This window comes from Panulirus ornatus, chromosome 30 (genome assembly GCF_036320965.1).
Source record: "Panulirus ornatus isolate Po-2019 chromosome 30, ASM3632096v1, whole genome shotgun sequence".
In the NCBI taxonomy this organism is placed as follows: domain Eukaryota; kingdom Metazoa; phylum Arthropoda; class Malacostraca; order Decapoda; family Palinuridae; genus Panulirus; species Panulirus ornatus.
The window spans coordinates 16123551-16140928 of record NC_092253.1 but is presented as its reverse complement, the minus strand read 5'-3'; the positions used below and the strand labels follow the sequence as shown (position 1 = coordinate 16140928).

General features: G+C 42.4%; 1 protein-coding gene across 2 annotated transcripts in view; it reads right to left on the bottom strand.

Annotated features, from left to right (window-relative positions):
* The window catches only part of pasha (partner of drosha), a 458101-nt gene that overhangs the window by 240398 nt on the left and 200325 nt on the right, over positions 1-17378 (bottom strand). For both annotated transcript variants that reach the window (XM_071679815.1, XM_071679814.1), the window contains exon 5: positions 16136-16286. In XM_071679815.1, the coding sequence (XP_071535916.1) occupies positions 16136-16286 (151 nt within the window). The remainder of the gene's footprint in view (positions 1-16135; positions 16287-17378) is intronic.

Here is a 17378-nt window from a genome sequence, read left to right as displayed (position 1 = left end):
TTTTTATCACCACACATCTCTCTTGCTCTTTCATTACCTACTCAATCAAACCACCTCACACCATATACTGTCCTCATACATTTCATTTCCAACACATCCACCCTCCTCTGCAGAACCTTATCTATAGCCCATGCCTCCCACCCATATAACATTGTTGGAACCACTATTCTTTCAAACATACCCATTTTTGCTCTCCAAGATAACGCTCTTGCCTTCCACACATTCTTCAATGCTCCGTATAAAGTCACGTTCCAATCCACGCTATTCCTTACACGTCTTTCACCCTCCTGTACGTTCAGGCCCTGACTGCCGAAAATCTCTTTCACTCTATCCTTCCATCTCCATTTTGGTCCCCCACTTCTCCTTGTTCCCTACACCTCTGACACATATATCCTGTTTGTCAATCTTACCTCACTCATTCTCTCCATGTGGCCAAACCATTTCAATGCACCCTCTTCTGCTCTCTTAACCACACTCTTTTTATTACCACACATCTCTCTTACCCTTTCATTACTCACTCGATCAAACCACTTCACACCACATATTGTCCTCAAACATTTCATATCCAACACATCCACCCTCATCTGCACAACCCTATCTGTAGCCCATGCCTTGCAACCATATAACATTGTTGGAACCACTATTCCTTCAGATATACCAAATTTTGCTCTCTGAGATAACACTCTTGCCTTCCACAACATTCTTCAACACTCCTAGTACCATCACCCCCTCCCCCACCCTGTGACTCACTTCTGCTTCCATGGTTCCATCCACTGCTAAATCCACTTCCTGATATATAAAACACTTCACTTCCTCCAGTTTTTCTCCATTCAAACTTACCTCCCAATTAACTTCTCACTCAACCCTACTGAACCTAACAACCTTGCTCTTGTTCACATTTACTCTCAGCTTTCTTTTTTCACACACTTTACCAAACTCAGTCACCAGCTTCTGCAGTTTCTCACCCGAATCAGCCACCAGCACTGAATCATCAGCAAACAACAACTGAGTTTATCTCCTAAGTTAGCGAGGTAGCGCAAGGAAACAGATGAAAGAATGATCCAACCCACCCACATACACATGTATATATGAACATGCCCACACCTGCACCTATACATACCTACACATTCCAATGTATACATACATATACATACACAGACAAATACATATATACACATGTACATATTCATACTTGCTGCCTTCTGCCATTCCCGTCACCACCCCGCCACACATGAAATTGCATCCCCCCTCCCCCCCTCACGTGCGTGGGGTAGCACTAGAAAAAGACAACAAAGGCCACATTTGTTCACACTGAGTCTCTAGCTGTCATGTACAATGCACCAAAACCACAGTTCCCTTTCCACATCCAGGACCCACAGAACTTTCCATGGTTTACCCCAGATGCTTCACATGCCCTGGTTCAATCCATTGACAGCACGTTAACCCCGGTATACCACATCGTTCCAATTCACTCTATTCCTTGCATGCCTTTCACCCTCCTGCATGTTCAGGCCCCGATCGCTCAAAATCTTTTTCACTCCATCCTTCCACCTCCAATTTCGTCTCCCACTTCTCCTCATTCATTCTCACCACCTTTGACACATATATCCTCTTTGTCAATCTTTCCTCACGAATTCTCTCCATGTGACCAAACCCTATCAATACACCCTCTTCTGCTCTCTCAACCACACTTTTTTTCTTACCACACATCTCTCTTACCCTTTCATTACGTACTCGATCAAACCACCTCACACCACATATTTGTCCTCAAACATCTCATTTCCAACACATCCACCCTCCTCCACACAACCCTATCTATAGCCTACGCCTCGCAACCATATAACATTGTTGGAACCACTATTCCTTCAAACATACCCATTTTTGCTTTCCGCGATAATGTTCTTGCCTTTCCATGTGCTGCCAAATCCACTCCCAGATATCTAAAACATTTCACTTCTTCCAGTTTTTCTCCATTCAAACTTACCTCCTAACTGACTTGTCCCTCAGCCCTACTGAACCTAATAACCTTGCTCTTATTCACATTTACTCTCAGCTTCCTTCTTTCATACACTTTACCAAACTCAGTCACCAGCTTCTGCAGTTTCTCACATGAATCAGCCACAAGTGCTGTACTATCAGCGAACAACAAATGACTCTCTTTCCAAGCCCTCTAATTCGCAAGAGACTGCATACTTGCCCCCCCTCTCCAAAACTCTTGATTTACCTCCCTAACAACCCCATCCATAAACTAATTAAACAACCACGGAGACATCATGCACCCCTGCTGTAAACCAACAATCACTGGGAACCAATCACTTTCCTCTCTTCCTACTCATACACATGCCTTACATCCTCGATAAAAGCTTTTCACTGCTTCTAGCAACTTGCCTCCCACACCATATACTCTTGATACCTTCCACAGAGCATCTCTATCAACTCTATCATATGCCCTCTCCAGATCCATAAAAATAATCCATTTGATTTTCTAAGTATTTCTCACATACATTCTTCAAAGCAAACACCTGATCCACACATGCTCTACCACTCTTGAAACCACACTGCTCTTCCCCAATCTGATTCTCTGTACATGCCTTCACCCTATCAATCAATACCCTCCCATATAATTTCCCAGGAATACTCAACAAACTTATACCTCTGTAATTTGAACACTCACCTTTATCCCCTTTATCACCTTTATGGCACTATACATGCATTTTGCCAATCGTCCAGCACTTCACCATGAACCATACATATATTGAATATCTTCACCAACCAGTCAACAATACAGTCTCCCCCTTTTTTGATAAATTCCACTGCAATACTATCCAAATCCACCACCTTGCCGGCTTTCATCTTCCAGAAAGCTTTCACTAACTCTTCTCTCTTTACCAAATCATTCTCCCTGACCCTCTCACTTCACACACCACCTAGACCAAAACACTCTGTATCTGCCACTCTACCATCTAACACATTCAACAAACCTTCAAAATACTCACTCCATCTCATTCTCACAACACCACTACTTGTTATTACCTCCCCATTAGCCCCCTTCATCAATGTTCCCATTTTTTTCTCTAGTATATGTGTGTGTGTGTGTGTGTGTGTGTGTGTGTGTGTGTGTGTGTGTGTGTGTGTGTGTGTGTGTGTGTATGAGTGGATGGGCCATTCTTTGTCTGTTTCCTTGTGCTACCTTGCTGACGTGGGAAAAAGCAACTTTTATTTATTTATTTTGCTTTGTCGCTGTCTCCCACGTTTGCGAGGATAGCGCAAGGAAACAGACGAAAGAAATGGCCCAACCCACCCCCATACACAATGTATACACACACCCATCCACACACGCAAATATACATACCTATACATCTCAATGTACCCATATATATACATACACAGACACATACATATAAACCCATGCACACAATTCACACTGTCTGCCCCCATTCACTCCCATCGCCACCTCGCCACACATGGAATACCTTACCCCTCCCCCCTCATGTGTGCGAGGTAGCACTAGGAAAAGACAACAAAGGCCCCATTCGTTCACACTCAGTCTCTAGCTGCCACGCAATAATGCCCGAAACCACAGCTCCCTTTCCACATCCAGGCCCCACACAACTTTCCATGGTTTACCCCAGACGCTTCACATGCCCTGATTCAATCCACTGACAGCACATCAACCCCGGTATACCACATCAATCCAATTCACTCTATTCCTTGCCTGGCTTTCACCCTCCTGCATGTTCAGTCCCCGATCACACAAAATCTTTTTCACTCCATCTTTCCACCTCCAATTTGGTCTCCCACTTCTCCTCGTTCCCTCCACCTCTGACACATATATCCTCTTGGTCAATCTTTCCTCACTCATTCTCTCCATGTGCCCAAACCATTTCAAAACATCCTCTTCTGCTCTCTCAACCACGCTCTTTTTATTTCCACACATCTCTCTTACCCTTACATTACTTACTCGATCAAACCACCTCACACCACACATTGTCCTCAAACATCTCATTTCCAGCACATCCACCCTCCTGCGCACAACTCTATCCATAGCCCATGCCTTGCAACCATACAACATTGTTGGAACCACTATGCCTTCAAACATACCCATTTTTGCTTTCTCGACTTCCACACATTCTTCAAGGCTCCCAGGATTTTCGCCCCCTCCCCCACCCTATGATTCACTTCCGCTTCCATGGTTCCATCCGCTGCCAGATCCACTCCCAGATATCTAAAACACTTTACTTCCTCCAGTTTTTCTCCATTCAAACTTACCTCCCAATTGACTTGAAAAAGCAATTAAGTATGATAAAAAAATATAAGAATAATATCTTAATTTCTTTATACTAAATGACATTTCTGAGAACTGATCATGAAATCTTATTATGCTATGAAAGAATAAAGAGGGCCAATCTCTCCCTCCTTTATCCTCTCTCCCTTTCCTTGCCACTATGTACCCTTATATGCAGATTAGGTTAGACATTTGCTCTTTTGTAAGTTTCATCTATCAATTCAACATTGTCGGGGTTGCTTTCACTTGTAAGATCTTTGAACTCCAGCTCGTCTATTTACCACCAAGCTGTTTAAATTCATTAACAAAACCTTTGGCCTAAGGCACATTTTACTAAGATGTATCCTCCTTAAGGTAGAAGTGGGAGTACATGTACCATCTTTCTCTAGTGCATAATCTGATTCCTTTTTTCCCCCTTTACTAGTTCTCTCTCTCTCCTCTCTCTCTCTCTCTCTCTCTCTCTCTCTCTCTCTCTCTCTCTCTCTCTCTCTCTCTCTCTCTCTCTATCACATTTGATTTGTGCTTGTGTGTGTGTGTGTGTGTGTATGTGTGTGTGTGTGTGATTACTAGTCATTTTTTTGTTGCTAGGAGACTAAGTCTAAAGCCTGAAGGGTTCAGCCCTAATGTGACCCTTTGGTGTATATAGATGGTAAACAGCAGTTGGCAGGCAGCCACCAACCAGGGAAGTATAATACTGGTTCTACTCGCCTGAATATTAGGAGGGTTAATGACAGCTGCATAGTTAGCCGCCATTTCAGTGATTGTCAAGCTGCATTCGTTTGACCCAGTTAGCTGTCAATTCTTTCTGCCTCACCTATTCAGTTGACTACTAGTATTCTGTCCACAAACACACAATCTTTCCTTGTCACAAAAGCACTTGACAACCCAACTGATACAACTCATTCTTCTCAACTCTAGATTTTCCTTGGTGAGTGCTTTGCATTAACCCTGTCTTTTGGCAAAATGACAGGAGCAATAGATAGAAGTAGTGGGTAAGAAAGTCAGGTAGAACTAGTACATAGGAGCATTAGGTAAAAGCAGTAGACTGGAACATCAGGCAGGAATATTTGATTGACACATTTGGTAGAAGTAGTTGGGTTAGGTAGAAGCCTCCGAAAACACTGTGTTAGAGCTGCCCTCTGCTAGTGGCCTCTTAAGGGTAAGGCACTAAAGGCTAAGAAGTGGCACTGGAGTTCAACACTTTTGCTGTGGCCACCGCCTTTAGGGAGTTCCCAAAGGGAACAGGCATCAAAGATATAGATAGATAGATAGGATCTTTATTCATCTAAAGTGCATGAAGTTATTAAAGTCTATCCATATGAAATTGGAGAGTACACAAAAACATATACCAAGCTACTTGAAATGTCAGGCAAGCATAAGGGGAAGACTCCTTCGGTAAAGAGAAAATCTGAGCAGGAAGAGAGAGAGGATGAACATCAAAGAGTACATTTTCTATGCGAATTAGTATAACCTATGGTATACTGTAGGGCTTGGTCTCAGGGCCACTGTTATTCCTAATCTATGTTACAAACTTATCAGAGGGACTGTATTCATTCATACAGTGTATGCAAAAAACACTTTCCACCCTTCCATATATTTTCAAAGGTATTAAGGCTTATTGTGATACAAGTATATGATGCTCTCAGGGTTGCTGAGACTAGTGTTACTAATGGTGTAAACACCAGCAATTTGCCTCAGAGAGCTCAGGCTATCTTAAGGAAACAATTTTCTTTCTTAACTCTTCCAGGCTGCCACTTCTTTTTTGAGAATTTCACTTCAGAATGTTGTATTTCTTCCACCTGTGCTTCAAGATGATTGGCTCTTACTATCTTAAGGAGGGGAAAGCCTAAATTCTTGCCCAGATACATGAAAATTTGGGTACATGTGAGATATCTAGGCACGCTGGGTGCTCAGAATATGTGATCAGGTGGCTGTATCCTGTAACATCTTATTAGCACTTTGCCTCATTGAGATAAAAACCCTATGAACCTAAAACTTGAACCTTGCTAGTTCCATGCCCAGATATTTGTAAATGGCATTCAAGGCCAAAGGAGAGATGTCAAAGTACTAACATGTAATTGTGACATCACCTTGGAAAATGTATGGGAAGGTGGACTAGGTTTTTTACAGGCACTAAATATTTTCTTGGAAGATGTTAGGGTCATAAGAGAAGTAATGAATATTGTTTCAATTCAAAAGAGGGCTTAAACAAGCTACAGAGTTGGTCAGACCACAGAGATAATGAAAAGCAACCCAAATAAAAGCATGGTGACAAAGATGGAACACAGGGGAAGAAGCCCTTGGTATAGTCATCATGACTATAATCTGGTAGGAAGCAAGCTATATGAATCTATGTGTGAAAGGAACTTGGTAGTCAATAAAGTACCGAATCTGTCACCAGAACACCATATTAGGATAACTGTTAAGAAAAAATCAATCTATGTACATAAATAATAAAATGCCTAATAAATCACCTACAGCTCATATTAGACCTAAATTTGAATATACATTGTGTATACGTGGTAATCAAACTTAAAGAGACAAAGATTTATAAAAAAAGAGTCCAAAGGTTGGCAACAAAATCAGCACCTGAAATAAGAGAGCTGATTTTCAGGGAAGGTTAGAAGCTTTAACTTAGGGAAAAAAAAAAAAAAAGAAGAGGAAGACTTGATTATAACCTTCAAGTTTATGAATGAAACTGAGAATATTACCAGTGAGTAGCTTTTAGAAAGTTGCAGAGAATAAGCAACAGGGGGTCAGGGCAGGAGAGTAAGCAAGAAACTTGTTTGGAAAGAAGGAAAGAGTACATTTATAGTATTACAGTTGTGGATGAAAGGGATAAGCTATGATAACCCTATTTATACTTTAATTCTAAAGGCTTCATGATACTAAAGGAAGTCTGATGAATGTGTCACTCTAAGCAGGGAATTTATTTCTTATACTGTATTAATAAGTAATCATATAATCAGGGTTTACTGAGAGGACAAGAGCAAGGGAAGGAGCAGCAATACTCCTGAAACAAGCGTGTTGGGAGTATGTGATAAAGTGTAAGAAAGTAAACTCTAGATTGATATGGGTAAAACTGAAAGAGGATGGAGTGAGATGGGGGATTATTGGTGCATATGCACCTAGGCATGAGAAGAAAGATCATGAGAGGGAAGTGTTTTGGGAGCAACTGAATGAGTGTGTTAGTAATTTTGATGCAAGAGACCGGGTTATAGTGATGGGTGATTTGAATGCAAAGGTGAGTAATGTGGCAGTTGAGGGAATAATTGGTGTACATGGGGTGTTCAGTGTTGTAAATGGAAATGGTAAAGAGCTTGTAGATTTATGTGCTGAAAAAGGACTGGTGATTAGGAATACCTGGTTTGAAAAGAGAGATATACGTAAGTATACATATGTAAGTAGGAGAGATGGCCAGAGAGCATTATTGGATTACATGTTAATTGGTAGGCATGCGAAAGAGAGACTTTTGGATGTCAATGTGCTGAGAGGTGCACTGGAGGGATGTCTGATCATTCTCTTGTGGAGGCAAAGGTGAAGATTTGTAGAGGTTTTCAGAAAAGAAGAGAGAATGTTGGGTGTGAAAAGAGTGGGGAAAGTAAGTGAGCCTGGGAAGGAGACTTGTGTGAGGAAGTACCAGGAGAGACTGAGAACAGAATAGAAAAAGGTGAGACCAAAGGACAAAAGGAGAGTGGGTGAGGAATGGGATGTATTTAGGGAAGCAGTGATGGCTTGTACAAAAGATGCTTGTGGCATGAGAAGCATGGGAGGTGGGCAGATTAGAAAGGGTGGGATGAAGAAGTAAGATTATTAGTGAAAGATAAGAGGGAGGCATTTGGATGATTTTTGCAGGGAAATAATGCAAATGACTGGGAGATGTATAAAAGAAAGAGGCAGGAGGTCAAGAGAAATTTGCAAGAGGTGAAAAAGAAGGCAAATGAGAGTTGGGGTGGGAGAGTATCATTAAATTTTAGGGAGAATAAAAAGATGTTTTGGAAGGAGGTAAATAAAGTGCATAGGACAAGGGAACAAATGGGAACTTCAGTGAAGGGGGCTAATGGGGAGGTGATAACTAGTAGTGGTGATGTGAGGAGATGGAGTGAGTATTTTGAAGGTTTGTTGAATGTGTTTGATGATAGAGTGGAAGACATAGGGTGTTTTGGTCAAGGTGGTGTGCAATGTGAGAGGGTTAGAGAAAATTATTTGGTAAACAGAGAAGAGGTAGTAAAAGCTTTGCAGAAAATGAAAGCCGGCAAGGCAGCGGGTTTGGATGGCATTGCAGTGGAATTTATTAAAAAAGGGGGTGACTGTATTGTTGACTGTTTAGTAAGGTTATTTAATGTATGTATGACTCATGGGTGGCAAGTTGTTAGAAGCAGTGAAAAGTTTTTATCGAGGATGTAAGGCATGTGTACGTGTAGGAAGAGAGGAAAGTGATTGGTTCTCAGTGAATGTAGGTTTGTGGCAGGGGTGTGTGATGTCTCCATGGTTGTTTAATTTGTTTATGGATGGGGTTGTTAGGGAAGTGAATGCAAGAGTTTTGGAAAGAGGGGCAAGAATGAAGTCTGTTGTGGATAAGAGAGCTTGGGAAGTGAGTCAGTTGTTGTTCGCTGATGATACAGCGCTGGTTGCTGATTCATGTAAGAAACTGCAGAAGCTGGTGACTGAGTTTGGTAAAGTGTGTGAAAGAAGAAAGTTAAGAGTAAATGTGAATAAGAGCAAGGTTATTGGGTACAGTAGGGTTGAGGGTCAAGTCAATTGGGAGGTAAATTTGAATGGAGAAAAACTGGAGGAAGTAAATTTTTTTGATATCTGGGAGTGGATCTGGCAGCGGATGGAACCATGGAAGCGGAAGTGAATCATAGGGTGGGGGAGGGGGCAAAAATCCTGGGAGCCTTGAAGAATGTGTGGAAGTCGAGAACATTATCTCGGAAAGCAAAAATGGGTATGTTTGAAGGAATAGTGGTTCCAACAATGTTGTATGGTTGCGAAGCGTGGGCTATGGACAGAGTTGTGCGCAGGAGGGTGGATGTGCTGGAAATGAGATGTTTGAGGACAATGTGTGGTGTGAGGTGGTTTGATCGAGTAAGTAATGCAAGGGTAAGAGAGATGTGTGGAAATAAAAGGAGCGTGGTTGAGAGAGCAGAAGAGGGTGTTTTGAAATGGTTTGGGCACATGGAGAGAATGAGTGAGGAAAGATTGACCAAGAGGATATATGTGTCGGAGGTGGAGGGAACAAGGAGAAGTGGGAGACCAAATTGGAGGTGGAAAGATAGAGTGAAAAAGATTTTGAGTGATTGGGGCCTGAACATGCAAGAGGGTGAAAGGCGGGCAAGGAATAGAGTGAATTGGATCGATGTGGTATACCGGGGTTGATGTGCTGTCAGTGGATTGAATCAGGGCATGTGAAGCGTCTGGGGTAAACCATGGAAAGCTGTGTGGGGCCTGGATGTGGAAAGGGATCTGTGGTTTCGGGCATTATTGCATGACAGCTAGAGACTGAGTGTGAACGAATGAGGCCTTTTGTTGTCTTTTCCTAGCGCTATCCCGCACACATGAGGGGGGAGGGGGATGGTATTCCATGTGTGGCGAGTTGGCGATGGGAATGAATAAAGGCAGACAGTGTGAATTGTGTGCATGGGTATATATGTATGTGTCTGTGTGTGTATATATATGTGTACATTGAGATGTATAGGTATGTATATTTGCGTGTGTGGACGTGTGTGTATATACATGTGTATGGGGGTCGGTTGGGCCATTTCTTTCGTCTGTTTCCTTGCACTACCTCGCAAACGCGGGAGACAGCGACAAAGCAAAATAAATAAAATGACTCATGGTGAAGTGCCTTAGGATTGGCGGAATGCATGCATAGTACCAATGTACAAAGGTAAAGGGGATAAAAGTGTGTGCTCAAATTGCAGAGGTATAAGTTCGTTGAGTATTCCTGGTAAATTATATGGGAGGGTATTGATTGAGAGGGTGAAGGCATGTACAAAGCATCAGATTGGGGAAGAGCAGTGTGGTTTCAGAAATGGTAGAGGATGTGTGGATCAGGTGTTTGCTTTGAAGAATGTATGTGAGAAATAATTAGAAAAGCAAATGGATTTGAATGTAGCATTTATGGATCTAGAGAAGCCATATGATAGAGTTGATAGAGATGCTCTGTGGAAGGTATTAAGAATACATGGTGTGGAAAGCAAGTTGTTAGAAGCAGTGAAAAGTTTTTATCGAGGATGTAAGGTATGTGTATGTGTAAGAAGAGAGGAAAGTGATTGGTTCTCAGTGAATGTTGGTTTGCGGCAGGGGTGTGTGATGTCTCCATGGTTGTTTAATTTGTGAATGCAAGAATTTTGGAAAGAGGGGCAAGTATGCAGTCTGTTGTGGATAAGAGAGCTTGGGAAGTGAGTCCATTGTTGTTCGCTGATGATACAGTGCTGGTGGTTGATTCATGTGAGAAACTGCAGAAGCTGGTGACTGAGTTTGGTAAAGTGTGTGAAAGAAGAAAGCTGAGAGTAAATGTGAATAAGAGCAAGGTTATTAGGTACAGTAGGGTTGAAGGACAAGTCAATTGGCAGGTAAGTTTGAATGTAGAAAAACTGGATGAAGTGAAGTGTTTTAGATATCTGGGAGTGGATTTGGCAGCGGATGGTACCATGGAAATGGAAGTGAATCATAGGGTGGGGGAGGGGGCGAAAGTTCTGGGAGCATTGAAGAATGTGTGGAAATCGAGAACATTATCTCGGAAAAGCAGAAATGGGTATGTTTGAAGGAATAGTGGTTCCAACAATGTTATATGGTTGCGAGGCATGGGCTATGGATAGAGTTGTGTGGAGGAGGGTGGATGTGTTGGAAATGAGATGTCTGAGGACAATATGTGGTGTGAGGTGGTTTGATTGAGTAAGTAATAATAGGGTAAGAGAGATGTTTGGTTATAAAAAGAGTGTGGTTGAGAGAGCAGAAGAGGGTGTTTTGAAATGGTTTGGTCACATGGAGGGAATGAGTAAGGAAAGATTGACCAAGAGGATACATGTGTCGGAGGTGGAGGGAACGAGAAGTGGGAGACCAAATTGGAGGTGGAAAGATGAAGTGAAAAAGATTTTGAGTGATCGGGGCCTGAACATGCAGGTGGGTGAAAGGCAGGCAAGGAATAGAGTGAATTGGAACGATGTGGTATACTGGGGTCAACGTGCTGTCAATGGATTGAACTAGGGCATGTGAAGCGTCTGGGGTAAACCATGGAAAGTTCTGTAGGGCCTGGATGTGGAAAGGGAGCTGTGGTTTCAGTGCATTATTACATGACAGCTAGAGACTGAGTGTGAACAAATGTGGCCTTTGTTGTCTTTTCCTAGCGCTACCCCGCACACATGAGGGGGGAGGGGGATGGTATTCATGTGTGGCGAGTTGGCGATGGGAATGAAAAAGGCAGACAGTGTGAATTGTGTGCATGGGTATATATGTATGTGTCTGTGTGTGTATATATATGTGTACATTGAGATGTATAGGTATGTATATTTGCGTGTGTGGACGTGTATTTGTGTATATAATGTGCATGGGGGTCGGTTGGGCCATTTCTTTCGTTGTTTCCTTGCACTACCTCGCAAACGCGGGAGACAGCGACAAAGCAAAATAAATAAAATGACTCATGGTGAAGTGCCTTAGGATTGGCGGAATGCATGCATAGTACCATTGTACAAAGTAAAGGGGCTCAAATGTGGTGGCTAATTGCTAGAGGTATAAGTTCGTTGAGTATTCCTGGTAATTTATGGGCGGGTGTTGATTGAGAGGGTGAAGGCATGTACAAGCATCAGATTGGGGAAGAGCAGTGTGGTTTCAGAAATGTAGAGGATGTGTGGATCAGGTGTTTGCTTTGAAGAATGTATGTGAGAAATAATTAGAAAAGCAAATGGATTTGAATGTAGCATTTATGGATCTAGAGAAGGCATATGATTAGAGTAGATAGAGATGCTCTGTGGAAGGTATTAAGAATACATGGTGTGGAAAGCAAGTTGTTAGAAGCAGTGAAAAGTTTTTATCGAGGATGTAAGGTATGTGTATGTGTAAGAAGAGAGGAAAGTGATTGGTTCTCAGTGAATGTAGGTTTGCGGCAGGGGTGTGTGATGTCTCCATGGTTGTTTAATTTGTGAATGCAAGATTTTTGGAAAGAGGGGCAAGAATGAAGTCTGTTGTGGATAAGAGAGCTTGGGAAGTGAGTCCATTGCTGTTCGCTGATGATACAGTGCTGGTGGTTGATTCATGGTTGAAACTGCAGAAGCTGGTGACTGAGTTTGGTAAAGTGTGTGAAGAAGAAAGCTGAGAGTAAATGTGAATAAGAGCAAGGTTATTAGGTACAGTAGGGTTGAAGGACCCCCCAGCCAATTGGCAGGTAAGTTTGAATGTAGAAAAAAACTGGATGAAGTGAAGTGTTTTAGATATCTGGGAGTGGATTGGCAGCGGATGGTACCATGGAAATGGGAGTGAAATCATAGGGTGGCGGGGGAGGGGGCGAGCGGCCGGCGCGAGGCTGAAAGCGCGCGAAGCCGTAACGGCGAGCGAAGCGGCGCGTGCGACGACGGCGGAAGGTGCAGCGCGAACAGCCGAAAGCGAAGAGCGACGAAAAACAAGAGCGAAGCGTTGCCGGCGAACGCGACGCGATGCGAGTGGCGAAAGTTCTGGGAGCATTGAAGAATGTGTGGAAATCGAGAACATTATCTCGGAAAAGCAGAAATGGGTATGTTTGAAGGAATAGTGGGTTCCAACAATGTTGTATGGTTGCGAAGCGTGGGCTATGGATAGAGTTGTGTGGAGGAGGGTGGATGTGTTGGAAATGAGATGTCTGAGGACAATATGTGGTGTGAGGTGGTTTGATCGAGTAAGTAATGCAAAGGGTAAGAGAGATGTGTGGAAATAAAAGGAGCGTGGTTGAGAGAGCAGAAGAGGGTGTTTTGAAATGGTTTGGGCACATGGAGAGAATGAGTGAGGAAAGATTGACCAAGAGGATATATGTGTCGGAGGTGGAGGGAACAAGGAGAAGTGGGAGACCAAATTGGAGGTGGAAAGATGGAGTGAAAAAGATTTTGAGTGATTGGGGCCTGAACATGCAAGAGGGTGAAAGGCGGGCAAGGAATAGAATGAATTGGATCGATGTGGTATACCGGGGTTGACGTGCTGTCAGTGGATTGAATCAGGGCATGTGAAGCGTCTGGGGTAAACCATGGAAAGCTGTGTGGGGCCTGGATGTGGAAAGGGAGCTGTGGTTTCGGGCATTATTGCATGACAGCTAGAGACTGAGTGTGAACGAATGAGGCCTTTTGTTGTCTTTTCCTAGCGCTATCCCGCACACATGAGGGGGGAGGGGGATGGTATTCCATGTGTGGCGAGTTGGCGATGGGAATAAATAAAGGCAGACAGTGTGAATTGTGTGCATGGGTATATATGTATGTGTCTGTGTGTGTATATATATGTGTACATTGAGATGTATAGGTATGTATATTTGCGTGTGTGGACGTGTGTGTATATACATGTGCATGGGGGTCGGTTGGGCCATTTCTTTCGTCTGTTTCCTTGCACTACCTCGCAAACGCGGGAGACAGCGACAAAGCAAAATAAATAAAATGACTCATGGTGAAGTGCCTGAGGATTGGCGGAATGCATGCATAGTACCATTGTACAAAGGTAAAGGGGATAAAAGTGTGTGCTCAAATTGCAGAGGTATAAGTTCGTTGAGTATTCCTGGTAAATTATATGGGAGGGTATTGATTGAGAGGGTGAAGGCATGTACAAAGCATCAGATTGGGGAAGAGCAGTGTGGTTTCAGAAATGGTAGAGGATGTGTGGATCAGGTGTTTGCTTTGAAGAATGTATGTGAGAAATAATTAGAAAAGCAAATGGATTTGAATGTAGCATTTATGGATCTAGAGAAGGCATATGATAGAGTAGATAGAGATGCTCTGTGGAAGGTATTAAGAATACATGGTGTGGAAAGCAAGTTGTTAGAAGCAGTGAAAAGTTTTTATCGAGGATGTAAGGTATGTGTATGTGTAAGAAGAGAGGAAAGTGATTGGTTCTCAGTGAATGTTGGTTTGCGGCAGGGGTGTGTGATGTCTCCATGGTTGTTTAATTTGTGAATGCAAGAATTTTGGAAAGAGGGGCAAGTATGCAGTCTGTTGTGGATAAGAGAGCTTGGGAAGTGAGTCCATTGCTGTTCGCTGATGATACAGTGCTGGTGGTTGATTCATGTGAGAAACTGCAGAAGCTGGTGACTGAGTTTGGTAAAGTGTGTGAAAGAAGAAAGCTGAGAGTAAATGTGAATAAGAGCAAGGTTATTAGGTACAGTAGGGTTGAAGGACAAGCCAATTGGCAGGTAAGTTTGAATGTAGAAAAACTGGATGAAGTGAAGTGTTTTAGATATCTGGGAGTGGATTTGGCAGCGGATGGTACCATGGAAATGGAAGTGAATCATAGGGTGGGGGAGGGGGCGAAAGTTCTGGGAGCATTGAAGAATGTGTTGAAATCGAGAACATTATCTCGGAAAAGCAGAAATGGGTATGTTTGAAGGAATAGTGGTTCCAACAATGTTATATGGTTGCGAGGCGTGGGCTATGGATAGAGTTGTGTGGAGGAGGGTGGATGTGTTGGAAATGAGATGTCTGAGGACAATATGTGGTGTGAGGTGGTTTGATTGAGTAAGTAATAATAGGGTAAGAGAGATGTTTGGTTATAAAAAGAGTGTGGTTGAGAGAGCAGAAGAGGGTGTTTTGAAATGGTTTGGTCACATGGAGGGAATGAGTAAGGAAAGATTGACTAAGAGGATATATGTGTCGGAGGTGGAGGGAACGAGAAGTGGGAGACCGAATTGGAGGTGGAAAGATGAAGTGAAAAAGATTTTGAGTGATCGGGGCCTGAACATGCAGGTGGGTGAAAGGCAGGCAAGGAATAGAGTGAATTGGAACGATGTGGTATACTGGGGTCAACGTGCTGTCAATGGATTGAACTAGGGCATGTGAAGCGTCTGGGGTAAACCATGGAAAGTTCTGTAGGGCCTGGATGTGGAAAGGGAGCTGTGGTTTCAGTGCATTATTACATGACAGCTAGAGACTGAGTGTGAACAAATGTGGCCTTTGTTGTCTTTTCCTAGCACTACCTCATGCACATGAGGGGGGGAGGGGATTGGTATTTCATGTGTGGCGGGGTGGCAATGGGAATGAATAAGGGCAGACAGTGTGTATTATGTACATGTGTATATATGTATATGTCTGTGTGTATATATATGTATACATTAAGATGTATAGGTATGTATATTTGCGTGTGTGGACGTGTAGGTATAGACATGTGTAAGTGGGTAGGTTGGACCATTCTTTTGTCTGTTTCCTTGCGATACCTCGCTAACGCAGGAGACAGCAACAAAACAAAATAAACAATAAATAATCTATATTTACCATACTATATGGTGATGAATAGTGAACTCATACTTTTCATGTTAAAATAAGTACATAATATCATAAAGGCAGAAATATTAGGTAAATGCATTAGGTAAAAGCAGTCCAATGGGACATTAGGTAGGAGCCTCTAAAAATACTGTGCTAGAGTTGCCCTCTGCCAGTGGCCTGTTATGGGTGAGGCACTAAAGGCTAAGAAGTGGCACTGGAGTTCACAAGTTATGGAGACACCTTTGCCATGGCTGCCCCCTTGAGGGAGTTCCCAAAAGGAGCAGGCATCAGAGATATAGGCAGATAGATAGATAGATAGATATCATAAAAGGTAACAGTATCCATTTCCATATAATGACTTTGAATTTCTTTTGATGTTCTCTTTACTTAATAACTGTAAAAATAACTATGGTATACTCACTTAAACCTAATGATTTTGATGCTTTTAAACTGGAAGCGTTTCCTGCAGTACTCTTGTAACTCTGACACATCTAGAGACTGTTGCTGCAAGTTCTCAACAGCTGTCTCAATCTTAGCATTTCCCACCATCAGGCCAGCAGGTGGTACAACTCCTTTAGGAATAATATCAGTCAAAGTAAATAAGACAGTAAAAGACATCCATGTACATTAGTGCTCTTAAAAGAAAAGAAAAAAGTTTTAGCATGGTAAACATAAGCATATTCAGCATTATCATAGTTTTATTCATTCATATCCAAATATGCCCTGTCTTATCATCTAGTGGGGCCTATGCAGGTCACACAGCACTATCCTTGAGCAATCTCAGCAATTTTTCCATGTTAAAGTCCCTCTTGATTAGTACTCCCTCACCTTCTCTTCAAATTTATTACTGATCCTCCTCTTCATTACATTCTCTTCACAATTTTCACATACACTACCTTAGTAATCCTTGCTACAACCAATCTTTCAAAATGCCCTACCCATCCCAGTGGTATATCCTTCACTTTTACAACTGCTCTTTTCTCTATTCTTTATTCTGACATTCAAATTTCTCAATGTGTCCTTCTCATTTTGCACCATGATCTTAGAAAATCTGTCTCCAGAATTACAGTCTATCAGTCTGTCATGGTAAACCCATATTTTTCATCAGTTCATCATGGAAGGCTTGGCTATACCTTCTAACAAATCATTCTTCACCTGCAAACTCACATTTGTTCCAAACAGGATTTAGACAATAAACAAGGGAAACGAAAAATCACCTGTCTCTTTGTAAGTAATAGGCAAAATCAAAATACTAACCTGTGGATATTCATACCATTAGTCCCTTGGAGGAAAAAAAACAGATTTAAAGAGGGGATATAACCATGGGAAATAACAGAGCTTAGCAGTTTCTTTTAAGAGAGAAATTGGCTGGGTAGCAGTTGGTCAGCAGTCACTGACCAGGCAGGTATATTACAGATACTATCCACTTGGGTAATGGGAGGGTTTGTGACAACTGTGTAATGAGCCAGCACTTCAGTAATTGTCAAGTTCCACTCCTTTGACCAAGGTAACAGTCTTTTCTTTCTACCTTACCCACATGTGGACTACTGGTATCAGTCCACAAACACAATCAATCTCTACTTGTCACACTTTACACTTGACAACATATAACTCACACAATCCATTCATCACTCCATATTTTCCTGCGATGAGTGCTATGTACT